The sequence below is a fragment of the Hibiscus syriacus genome, unplaced genomic scaffold (genome assembly GCF_006381635.1).
Source record: "Hibiscus syriacus cultivar Baekdansim isolate YM2019G1 unplaced genomic scaffold, ASM638163v2 tig00110788_pilon, whole genome shotgun sequence".
Taxonomy (NCBI): domain Eukaryota; kingdom Viridiplantae; phylum Streptophyta; class Magnoliopsida; order Malvales; family Malvaceae; genus Hibiscus; species Hibiscus syriacus.
This window is the reverse complement of record NW_024062863.1, coordinates 743,377-756,088: the sequence shown is the minus strand read 5'-3', so window position 1 is coordinate 756,088 and position 12,712 is coordinate 743,377. Positions and strand designations below refer to the sequence as shown.

General features: G+C 30.1%; 1 protein-coding gene, 1 non-coding gene and 1 pseudogene across 2 annotated transcripts; 2 read left to right on the top strand and 1 right to left on the bottom strand.

Moving 5' to 3' along the window:
- Positions 1-2,948: 2,948 nt before the first annotated feature.
- LOC120140735 (eukaryotic peptide chain release factor subunit 1-3-like) lies at positions 2,949-5,208 on the top strand. The gene is made up of 2 exons (XM_039155718.1): positions 2,949-3,033; positions 3,781-5,208. The coding sequence occupies exon 2, from the start codon at positions 3,800-3,802 to the stop codon at positions 5,111-5,113; it is 1,314 nt and encodes a 437-aa protein (XP_039011649.1). The 5' UTR covers positions 2,949-3,033; positions 3,781-3,799; the 3' UTR covers positions 5,114-5,208.
- A 2,291-nt stretch (positions 5,209-7,499) lies between these two features.
- On the bottom strand, positions 7,500-7,580 carry TRNAL-CAG. The gene has a single exon. It is a non-coding gene; the product is annotated as a tRNA-Leu (tRNA).
- Positions 7,581-8,650: 1,070 nt separating this feature from the next.
- On the top strand, positions 8,651-10,505 carry LOC120140736 (annotated as a pseudogene).
- Positions 10,506-12,712: the final 2,207 nt, after the last annotated feature.

Sequence of the window (12,712 nt, the reverse complement as noted above, 5' to 3'; positions counted from 1 at the left end):
TAAAATTTTCCTACATGATTTTTGTTTTTTTGTTGTATTAAGAAGGCGAGGGACACTTGTCAAAATATCAAAATTAAAGCAATAATCTCACATTACATCCATCTTCATGTTTAGTCTCCTATTCAATATTTTCAATTTTAATTTAAGCACTTTATTCAAATGGGAAAAACCCTTTTGATCTTTTAAAAATAATTATTTAATTTAAGTCATTTTAACATAAAGTTCTTAGCTGTGATCCCTCCAAAAGTTTAACATTTTAATATATATTTAGTATCTTTTTACGTTTTAGAAGAGAAACTGTTTCCTTAAACTAAATGACTTTCTCATCTTCAATTATCAAGCCTATCTTATACGACTACTGGTGGAGTCATATAGTCCTATTGGGATTGTCCATGCAAGCTTGGTAAGGGTATCTGTTACCTTGTTCCCTTCTCTCATCACATGTGTGATTGAGACCATCCAATCTTTAACTAAGAAGACATCGATATGTTGTAATAATGTAAGTTGTTTTCCTCTAGAGGCATTGGCTTAAAATAATTTGGTCGTTCTTCATTATCAATTTCGAGTATAACTCTTATTTCTCCCTTTTTTTTTATGTATCCCAAAGACCATCATATATTGCTCAAAATTCTGCTTCAAGTATTGAGCAAGGTCCCATATATGGTATTTAAACTAAACATTTCATCTCAAAAAATTAGTTGACCCTATTCCCATATGTAATGGGGAAAATAGGAGGTAGGGTGGTAGGTTGCCCCCAACGCCAGGTTGAGAGCAGCTTCCGTGGAAGACCTCCGTTATGAATTGCCCTCAGTGGGACACGATCCCATGACCACAAGGTTAAGAGCCTTGTGCTCTACCAACTGAAAAAACTCTTAAATTGATACATGAACTAGAAATCTTCTTCGAAATGGGTACATAAGATTTATTTCTCTTATGTTGGTACTAGAACACAGTATATATTTAGCTCGAATTGGTAAAATGAAGGTTTTAAATTTTTACACAACACTTATTAAATCGAATGTTAAGGAATTTATTTCTAATAAAACAATACTTCGGATCTAAATATTGTTAATTAAAAAATAACACTAAGAGAACATTGTCAAAAGAAATATAACAATATCTCACATGTCTGTTTGACATAAAATCTTAAACAAACTATTTATGTTGGTTAAAGTCTATTAGACGTCCATGTATTATACACAAATAAATATTTTAGTCTTTATATTGTTCTTAAAAGTTTATTTGAGTCCATCTAATATAAAAGGAAACAATTTTGTACTTATACATTTGAAAAGTTAACATTTGGTTTAAAACACTAAATGTATTACTACTTAGCTTAAATATCCTTTAGGTCCCTCTTAATTTTGAACTTAAGCAAATTATTCTCTCTTTGAATATTTTCTGTGATTTTTATTTGTTTTTTTTAAACAATTATGAGATTTAAATGTAAAAATAATTCATATTATAACTTTAAACTTTATTTTCTTCGCTTACAATAATATTACAAGTACAAGCTAAAATATAATAAAATATTTAAAATGTTTGATTGAAAAGTGTACATTGAAATTTCTTGGAATGTTTAGAATTGTAACGAGAATAAGAGTTTGGAAATATGATTAAAAAATCATAAAAAATAAGATTATGAAAAATTATTATAAAATCATAAAAAAATTCAACTTTTATTTTATTTTTTGTAAAAAAATATCCAATCATAGTTGGACATGTGTCCTATACTAACAAAAAGAGTCAACATATCATATATCGTTCTTATTTACCCACTTTCAAAATGTAGAGTGAATAAATTAATCTTTATTTTTCAATTTTAAAATTGACAGAGATTTAAAGTGTGTTTAATCCATATATTTAAGTCAACTAATTATAAATTTACAATTTTGGAGCAAAATATTAACTTTTAAAATATACTAGGATTATAATATCAATTTTTTTTTATAATATAGGACTACAATAATTTTTTAAGTATAATGAAGGGACTAAAATATTTATTTCTATAACAGAAGGAATACAATAAACTTTTAGGTATAGTAGATAGAATTTTAGTAGACTTTAACCATTGGTATGTGTCTATTATCTATATATTTATGCTTACCTAGATACCAGAGGAGTGAAAGTAGCAACAAATAGATAAATGCATAAACATACATTATACAACATGGATTTTCAAAGTAAACAAACAATAAAGGTTTTATTTAGTTATTCCAGTGATTAAAAGGAGTGTTATTCTCTCTATAGGTCCTGAGTTCGAGAAAATGCTTATACAAGATATGTGTGCATTGTCAATGACCAAGAAAAATTATCAACAGATATCCCGGACTATTTAAAAAAGAAAAAAAAAAGAAACAGTAGAGGTTTGTTAGATAAATAGCCAATAAACTTAACGAAGAAGCCCAAGTAATTGTTGGGCTGTTTGTCACCTGCTTTGCTTTGATTCCTCTATCATGGATTGGGCACACCTAAGACCTGATTTGATTCAATGTATATTATATTTGACATATTTTATTATTATATTAGTATTAGTAGTATTTATCCTTTATATCGAAAAAGATATTTAATTGTATATTTTTAACTTTTTTTTAAAATTGTTTGATTTTTATTTTATTAACTTTTTTCTATAAATTAAACGATATATTTTTACTTTTTAATGATGATATAAAAAATTATCGATTAATCTATTTAATCTACTCTATATTTATATTAATTATTTAAATATCTTCAAATTTATATTTTTATATAATATATAATAAATAATATAGACCAAATTAAATTAAATCAAAGAATAATATTATTTGAATAAATCTCAACCGTGATAAACATGACATCAAAGTTTATTTTGTAAGAATTTCTTCTTACAATAAGTTAAAAAAAAAAGGTAGATATGAAGTTACTATTTTACCACCGCAGCAAGGTTTTAAAGCATCTTCTTATCACAATATATATTATATAAATCGGACTGCGCTCGGAGGACCAAACAAATTTGCAGCCTTTTTCTCTATTCACCGCTTCGGATTTTCTCAGGTTCTTCTTCTCTCTCTCTTTATTTCCCCCCTAGTTTTCTGCCTAATTTTAACGTTATTTTAATCAATTCAGAACAGGTATTTTTTTTTGCCTTTTCGCGATAGATCTTCGTATGATTCTTTCTTCTTTCTGTGATTGAGTTTCGGAAATTAAATTTAAATTGCACTCGCAGTTTTGCTTTGTTCTTACGCATAATTTGCTTTGAATTTCATTTTTGTTGCTGTGTGGAAAATCTAGATTAAATCTACATGTTCTTTTGATTAGCATAGGTTAATAAAATTGAAAAAAAAAAAAGAGCCTCCCTAGTATGAGTTGTATATTTTTGGTTAGTAATTCTGTAAGAATTATAAATAGGAATTTATTATATATTTTATTAGAAGCGATTAAAGTATTAAAATATTCTAACCAGAATTTCGATTATTTTTTGTTAGTTAATATATCTATCAATTATTCATTTGAACTTGCAGTTAATATAAACATACTTGATATGTTGCAAGTGGATGCATATGGAGAATCGTTTGATGTTTGCTTTCATTGTTCATATGATTCGATTATAACATGATTTTTATCTTGGGCAGATGTAGATGTACTAATTGTTAATATTCATGTTGTGACACTTTTGTTTGATTGATATGCGTTCTATTTGTGAAATTAAGGTTTTATATGCAACGAGTGCTAGATTTAGTACTTTTGAGTTATGGTTTGTTAATTGTTTGGCTAATAGTTTTATTATTTATTTTTCGGCAGGTTCTAATTTTACCTAGCAATGTCGGACGGTCACGAGACTGACAAAAATATCGAGATATGGAAGATCAAGAAGCTGATTAAAGCGCTTGAAGCAGCTAGAGGCAATGGCACCAGCATGATATCTCTGATAATGCCTCCACGCGATCAGATAGCAAGGGTTACCAAGATGCTTGGAGATGAATTTGGAACTGCTTCGAACATCAAAAGCAGAGTCAATCGTCAATCTGTGTTGGGTGCAATCACTTCTGCTCAGCAAAGGCTCAAACTTTATAGTAAGGTTCATCCCAACGGGATTGTTCTTTACACAGGAACAATTGTGACTGAAGATGGGAAGGAGAAGAAAGTCACTATTGATTTTGAGCCTTTCAGGCCTATAAATGCCTCTCTTTATCTTTGTGACAACAAGTTCCATACTGAGGCACTTAATGAACTTTTGGAATCAGATGATAAGTTTGGTTTTATAGTGATGGATGGTAACGGGACTCTCTTTGGGACATTAAGCGGTAACTCTAGAGAGGTGCTACATAAGTTCAGTGTTGATCTTCCGAAGAAGCATGGGAGAGGAGGACAATCAGCTCTTCGTTTTGCTCGGCTTCGAATGGAAAAGCGCCACAACTATGTGAGAAAGACTGCTGAACTTGCCACACAATTTTTTATTAATCCTGCCACCAGTCAGCCTAATGTTTCCGGATTAATACTGGCTGGATCAGCTGATTTCAAGACTGAACTGAGTCAATCAGATATGTTTGATCAGCGGCTTCAGGCTAAGATTCTCAATGTGGTTGATGTCTCTTATGGAGGAGAGAATGGTTTCAACCAGGCGATTGAGCTTTCCTCGGAGATCCTGTCCAATGTGAAATTTATACAAGAGAAGCGCTTAATAGGGAAATATTTTGAGGAGATCAGTCAAGATACCGGGAAGTATGTTTTTGGTGTGGATGACACACTGAAGGCCTTGGAGATGGGAGCTGTTGAGATACTGATTGTGTGGGAAAATCTTGACATAACTAGGTACGTGTTGAAGAACAGTGTTACCGGTGAAGTTGTCATAAAACATTTCAACAAGGAGCAGGAAGCAAACATGACCAACTTCCAGGATCCAGCCAGCTCATCTGATTTGGAGGTCCAGGAGAAGATGCCACTTTTAGAGTGGTTTGCTAATGAATACAAGCGATTTGGTTGTAGTCTTGAGTTTGTCACCAACAAATCACAAGAGGGTTCTCAGTTCTGCCGTGGTTTTGGTGGTATTGGAGGCATCCTCCGATACCAACTTGACATGAGGTCATTTGATGAGTTTTCTGATGATGGAGAAGTTTACGACGATTCTGAATAGCAACCAATCAACTCTACCCCATTGACGGTGCAGGATGATGGGGATAGAAACAAAGCCTGCACCAGTGCCCGAGCTGTTGGGTGTACTACTGCTGCACGCAATGCCCCCAATGTTTCTCATACGTCTAATTAAGGTATAGGTTTTTTAACCAATTCTATTTTAACTCCGATAAGATGTATGTTGAATTTTATTTGACTGAATCTAGTTCCCTTCCCCTGCCAGGCTCTATGTGACAATGTTGGGCAAACGGAATGATGTAGCAGAAAAAATATGTTAAGGCGTAACCGGGAATCCGATGGAGCTTCGGTTCTGGTAAGGGCCTTGAGTATATTAAATCTGGAACTTGTGATATTCATGTGGTAGCACTTGCCTTGATTATACAAGGATGTGTTTATCTGAGATTCTTCTGCCTAGTAGGCTTTGGTTGAAAGACGATGGTTTTGTCTTATTTTATCATGCCTGATGGATATTACCTTTTATCTCTGGACTGGATCTTGTTGTCTGGTATCCAAAACTTACTTGAAATCCACCATTTTCGTTACTTTCTTTGAATTGCTTTAGATTTCTTCGAAGAATTGTGAAGGTTTTCTTGTCTAATCGGTTTTTTTAATATATATTTTTAAAATGTTAATTTAATTATTTAAATCCAAATTTGAATTTGAGTATAATAATCGAACAGGAGCATTGAAATTGAGTATACTTGACTTTTTAAAATTCTATTTTTTGAAAAATTAATTTTAAATGTATTTTCAAATTTCTGTAAGAATTAAACTGTATATTTTAATTGCACGTTGATGGGAAATGCCCGTTTATAAATATTCCAATGAAAAATGGGAAATTTAGGATCCTCTTGTATTCTAGAAAATATTTTTATTTTCGTTTTCTTTTTCAAAATATGATTTTTACTTTTAGGCTTTTAAAAATTAAAAAAACATGCTTGATCAAAATAAATAAAAATTTGAATCCAATAATAAAAATAGAAAAAAGAATATACTTAATATCTAATATTTAAAAATGAACAAATAATTATGCAATAGTTAAATTATAATTACTAAAAAATTCATTGAATAAATTTAACATGTATTTTTATAAAACAATAAGGGTGACAGATATAACATAAAAATTATTTTAGTTTATAATAAGAATATAACTATAATATATATTCAATATTTATTAAAATTTTAAAATAAATAAAAAATATTATTGTAAATAAAAGCATACAAAGTGTTATTAAAATAAAAAATATGTTCTTAATAAAAAAAAATTAAAAAAATGTTTGTTTAACTATAAGTGAGGTTTTTAAATTTTTGGATAAAAACTTAGTGTAATTCCTAACTATTTTTTTCGGTCAATATGACTTTTAAATTGAACAAAAATCAATCTAATTCTTTGATCAATAGAATCAAACATTGTCTGCCATGACGTTTACATGACAATTCATTAAGTTTATAAGATAATCTACAATATTGATGTAAAGATTTACAATACTGTTATGGTAGTACACGATAGACAATTATGTGATAAATAGGTTTAATTGCTTTTTTAACTAAGTTCGATGACATAATTGATTTTTCTAGAAAGTATGAAAACTTATTTAATATTTTATAAGAATTAAGAGATTATTGAATTTTAAAATATAAAATATAGATTTCATGTTTTTATATTTTTATATTTTTTAAATTTTCAAAATAATTTTAATGAGAACAACAAAAATATCTCTTTTATGTTTTCATATTTTCATTTTTTTCAGAAATTGTTTTCTAATTTTACAACTAAACATGTTTTCTTTCTATTTTCTAAGACAATGAAAATAAAAATAGCCTATATTTTTTAAAACCAAACAAACTCAACTTTCTTTTGATTTTTAATAGTTTGAAATTCTTTTTTTTAGATTAAATGATTTTATTTAATTTAGTAGATATAGTTTAATTCAAAATTGGATATTAATACAAAATTTTGTTTCAATTAAACTCACAAGAGGACGATAAATAGAGTCGAATAATTGACATCTTTCGTAAGATAAATAACATATCTCAAATTTTGGATTATTTTTACCATAAAGAACAACGTAAATAACAACTCTCGAACTCGACTTACAGCTTTTATCATAATGTATTTCTCCATAGAGCAACCCTTGTCAATGTCTTAAAAAAATTATGTTAATTACAACTAAAGATTTTTATAATTTCAGAGATAACAATCCAAATTCAAATTAAATAAATTTTAATTATAAAACTCAAAGGATCAATAATTCCTAAAATATTGCAATAACATATGAATGGTGTAACCGATGGTTAAAAATCATGTTTAAGTTAGATAAAGAAATAATTTATGTAATTCTTAACTTGGTTAAAAATGTCTTGGAAAATTAAAAAATAATTACACCTGTCAAGAATGGGATTCGAACCCATGCCCTTTCGGACCAGTACCTGAAACTGGCGCCTTAGACCAACTCGGCCATCTTGACGAGGATGACTGTTGTGTCATAATTCTTTTTCTTATAATAAATAGAAGTTTCATTCTGGATCAAAGCACTCTCTCCGAATTTAAAAAATGGAAACCCCTTTATATGATATATTAGATTGATTGTTGAAACTTTCCTGCAGTTAGAGAAGCAAGTGCATGGTAACAGAGACATCACAAAATCTATTATGTACCAATATATTGTGCGTTCAAGGCAATAATCACCAATGATCACCAACATTTATCTTTTATCCTCCGATGGTAGCGCTCGCTAATAATCGACCTTTTAGAATTACAATAAAGTATAGGATATGTTGGGGTCCATTAAATTTTCAAGTAAATTACCAAAAATCATACTTGATATAGGAGACGGAGCTATGATCAAATGTTAAAAGGGTTAAATTGTTTTATATAAAAAAAATTAAAGATTCATTAAATATTTGAATCTAAAAATTGGAAAAGACAACGGTCTTATTTAACTAATATTTAAATTAAAAAAAAACCAAAAAAATTAAAAGAGATAACAGAGTAAGTTTGTCTCATATTGACATACACCTTTCAGAATATTTTTCAAAAGTGTTTTTAAGACCAAAAGGAACAGGTAATTCTTGAGGTTAAATGTGTTTTTAACTAACTATTAAAAAAATACAACATATTATTAAATTCCCATAACCCTGACATTCTATTGTCTCACTCCCGCACTTTTGAGAGCCAAACATTATTAGGGTTTAAGAGAGTAAAGGGTTGTTTGTTTTCTTCAGAATGATTAAGCGCTGAATGATTCAAATGTTGAATGATTCAGAGGCTCTGTATGAATTAGCTCTGAATGTGACATGCTGTTTGATAATGGCTCTGAATCATTCAGAATGTACTTTGATGCTGAATCATTCAGCACTGTTTTGCTGAATCAGTTAGCACTAAATCATTCAGAGTTGCGAAACAAATACGTTAAATGTTGAACGGTTCAACATTCAACGCTGAATGGTTTCATTCAGAGTCAAACAAACAGCCCCTAAGATACCAGAGAGCACAAAGCAAGAGAGAGATAATCAACCAAGATCTAGAGTTTAGTGTTTTTTAAAACAAAAAATGGTGGCGGACAAAGGAAATAAGACGAAACTACAAGTAAAAGGAGTGGAAGAGAACTCCGAACAAATTGACTCCGCACTCCTCTTTCCCATCGAGAAACTTCCAGAGATCCAAGACGAGCTCGACAAGGTCCATTTGTTTGTAATTGCAATGGAGAGTCTATGAAATAAATGTTAAAAAGAATTCATTTCTTTGATCGATAAATTACATGCATGATTGGCTTTGCATGTCGTCTTTATTGTGGATATATCTGAATTTTTGTGGAAAGCTTTATTCCTTTAATCGATTTCTTCAACATGTTGAAATGTCTCGATTTCTTTAGGATATTATGTCTTATTGTAAAGAAGGCGTTATTTATATGTATATGCTTGGTTCCATTTTGGTATGTTGTAGATCAATGAGGAAGCCAGTGATAAAGTCTTGGAAGTGGAGCAGAAATACAATGAGATACGCAAGCCGGTCTATGATAAACGGAGTGGCATCATCGAATCAATTCCAGATTTCTAGTTGACGGAAGTAAGAGATTATATTATATCTATTAATTTAGTGAACCATTTTCTAAATCTGTTTCTGTATTCAGAGGAAGGCTTTTAATTGTTGTGTTTGCAGTTCTTATGTCATCCTGTTCTTGGTGAACTTTTGACTGAAGAGGATCAGAAGGTTTAATGCCAATTCTTTCCTAGAGTATAATTTTTTCTGCTCAAATTTGATTTTTGGTTTGATTTTTTTTTCTTCAAAAAAAAATGCTTGCCTTTTGTGTGGTCGTAGTTCACTGCTATCTTATTTCTTCATCTTATTCTTTTTCGATTATTATCTTGTAGACATTCAAGCATATTAGCTCGATTGAAGTAGAGGATTTTAAAGATCTGAAATCGGGATACTTTATTTCGTTTGTAAGTTATCTATGTGCCTTTCCTTTGCCTTGTTATCCAGTTAATTGAATTTGCTTTTAGTTTATTTTTGTTATACGCAACTGCTGGTAGATGCTACATTCTTTCATTCTGTACTGATTATTTGTTGACTGGTTTATACTATTATTTCTTCAGAACTTCAACCCCAATCCTTTTTTTGAAGATACAAAACATACAAAGACCTTTACCTTTCTTGATGAAGGACTTAAAATTACTGCCACCCAAATCAAGTGGAAAAAGGACAATGTGAGAGTTTCTCTTTTGATGTGTATTCAACTTCTTGCTATTTGTTTTCCGTGGAAATTATCTTAAATTACTTTTGCTAAATGCTAAGGGCTTGCCTAATGGAGCTAATCATGAGAAGAAAGGAAACAAGCGGCAATTCGCTGAAGAAAGGTTTGTTTGTTGTATTGGACCATCGGTTTTCTCTGTTTATGATCCAGTAACATAATACTTGGTATTTGCTTCTATAGTGATTTGCATTATTCTATAGTTTCCATCCATTTATGAGATTGTATTTGATTTGATCCTTCATTTCTTAGTCACATTGCATATCAGCTCTATGTCGTGCTAAATTTCTTACACACGGATGCAGCTTCTTTATGTGGTTTACCGATGCTCAGCAGAAAGATGGCATGGATGGAATTCATGATGTGGTAAAATCTAAATGCATCTACCATCTGTACGGAGTTTTTTTTATTATTATTATTGTACTCATTCTGTAGCAGAGCATGTCTAAGTTTCTCTTGGTAAAACATTACAGGTAGCTGAGATTATCAAGGAGGAATTATGGCCCAATCCTCTCACTTATTTCACCAATGTAACTTCTTGTTCTTTTGTAAAGCTTCCTAGTTTTGTTATATGTCTATTGCTCAAGATCATGTTTTCCTTCCACTTCTAATTGTTATTGGTTTCGATAACTTCCTTATTCAAGAAGCTGGTGAAGAGGACTTTGAGGGTGATGGTGACGAAGAGGTACATATAGTCCATTTATAATCAAATCCTTCTCTTGGCTAATATGCTTCTCCTGTATCTTTTCGTTTATTTATTTTTTCTTATTTTTCACCATTAATAGGGAAAAGATGATGATTAAAATCACTCCCGCCCTTATAATGGCTAGCTGGTTGCATTTGCATAAGACCTACAGTGTAAAGTTGTGTCGTGGTAGTTAGTAAGGTTGTGGGGAGGATAACCTTCTTTAAGATGGCTTGTAGTTACTAACAAGTTTTTTTTTCTTTTCTGGTTTCCTTCCCTATTGCAACATCCAACTCTATTGAATACCAATTATAGATTTTGTTTTAACTCTGCTAATTTCAAGAGATAAACCATACAAATAGTATGCATATATATATATACACACACACACCAGTTTGTTGATATCAGTTTTTATAATTATACTAGTTGGATTACCAAATCGAACTTGTGTTAATTTGAACTCTGTTGGTATTTGAGCTATCAACATTTAAGGAATCAAATCAATATATTTATACAGAAAAAGGTACGAAATTGATTAAATAATAACAGCAAATTGATTCACGAATTTCACGTGGTGGCTTTGTACGAAAGGTGGGTGGACTCTGATCTAAATTTTATCCAATTTAAATATATTTCAAAAATACAAGATTGGATATTTGGATTACAAAAGGATATACTCGAGAAAATTAATAATTTAAAAAGCTAAATAAGAGAGGGATGGCCAGAAAGTGAGAGATATGCATGCTGTGACCCAGCTGTTGTTTTCCTTGAAAAAATATTTCCTTGGAATGGCGTCAGTAAAGTAGAATAAATCTGATGATGTTTGTTTATTCGTATTCAAGTCATATTCCTTCAATTTTACAACCAATAAACCCTTCAAAATCTATAATTAAATAATTTAATCCTAATTCCATCTCGATTTAACCTTATCATTAATCCAATGCCTCCCTACCAGGATCAGAATGGTAAGAAGAGCAGGTAATGGATATGAATTATGAGTCAAATCAGAAAGCTGTGTGCCCCCCATTTGGCTCCAGATTGGTGTCTGCTGGTTCTGCAACAAAACCAAATTTCCCAGCACCAGATTTATCACAATACTTGAAATACTCTCTTGAGTCCAAGGCTTAGGTTGGAGGGTAACCTGTCTTCTTCACAAACCCAACATACATAAGTGGCAAAGCATGTGATCTCAGCATCCAATGGCTCTTTCAACTTTGTAGGACACCCCCAACATATATTTCAGCTTCTCTCCTATTAGTCTCAAACACTGTTTATGATTTTGATTTTATTTCATCTAAAATTAACTATCCAACTCTCGTAGAGTTCAAATAAGAAAATTTAAAAAAAAAATTCAACGTCACAAATAGAGATATTTATGGATCGAATTGAATGAAATTGAAATTTGATTTTATTATTGTACAAATTTATTATATATGTGTGTGTGTGTGTGGCTGTTACGTCTTATGGGCCGGGATGTTCTGTTTACTAATGTATAAATTGTTTTCTTCCTTAAAAAAGTTATTTTATAAAATTAATATGTTATTTCGACCTGATGAAGACAGAGGACAACATCTTTTACTCTGACATTGTTGCAAGTTTGTGCTGTCAACTTTGCTGATATGTTTTTGCATTTAAATGCAATACCAGCTCATTTATTAATTTAATTAACATTTTTTAAAGTCTCGTGCATGGTAATTTTTCAAAAGAATTTATACATGCAAAAATTGTAGTCACGTTAAGTAAATATACATTTTGATAACCGAAGTTCATTTTATATTTTCATTTAATATTTATTTTTAATTAAATTCTTGAATTTAATTCTTTTGTTCAAATAGATTAAAAAGCGTTTGTAATTTTTCAATAAAAAGAGAAATTTAAATATTTAATTAGACTAAATATTAAAGTCAAATTCATTTATATAATGTATTTATAAGTATTATACTCCAATTTGGGAATGTTTTTGGCAAGAGAAAGTGATTTTTAACCCAATTTTAAAAGTTAAATTTTATAATTTTTACTGTGAAAAATCAATTTTGAGGTGAAGTTATATTTTTATCTTTAATTGTTTGATTTTAATTAGTTTTGAAATTAATACACATATATAAATTATTTATTAATTATTTTTTTGTTAATGTTCAAATTATTTAATTTTAAATATTTT

Bases quoted from the DNA above. Each gene is read 5' to 3' on its own strand.
- LOC120140735 (XM_039155718.1), top strand. From the start codon at position 3,800: ATGTCGGACGGTCACGAGACTGACAAAAATATCGAGATATGGAAGATC.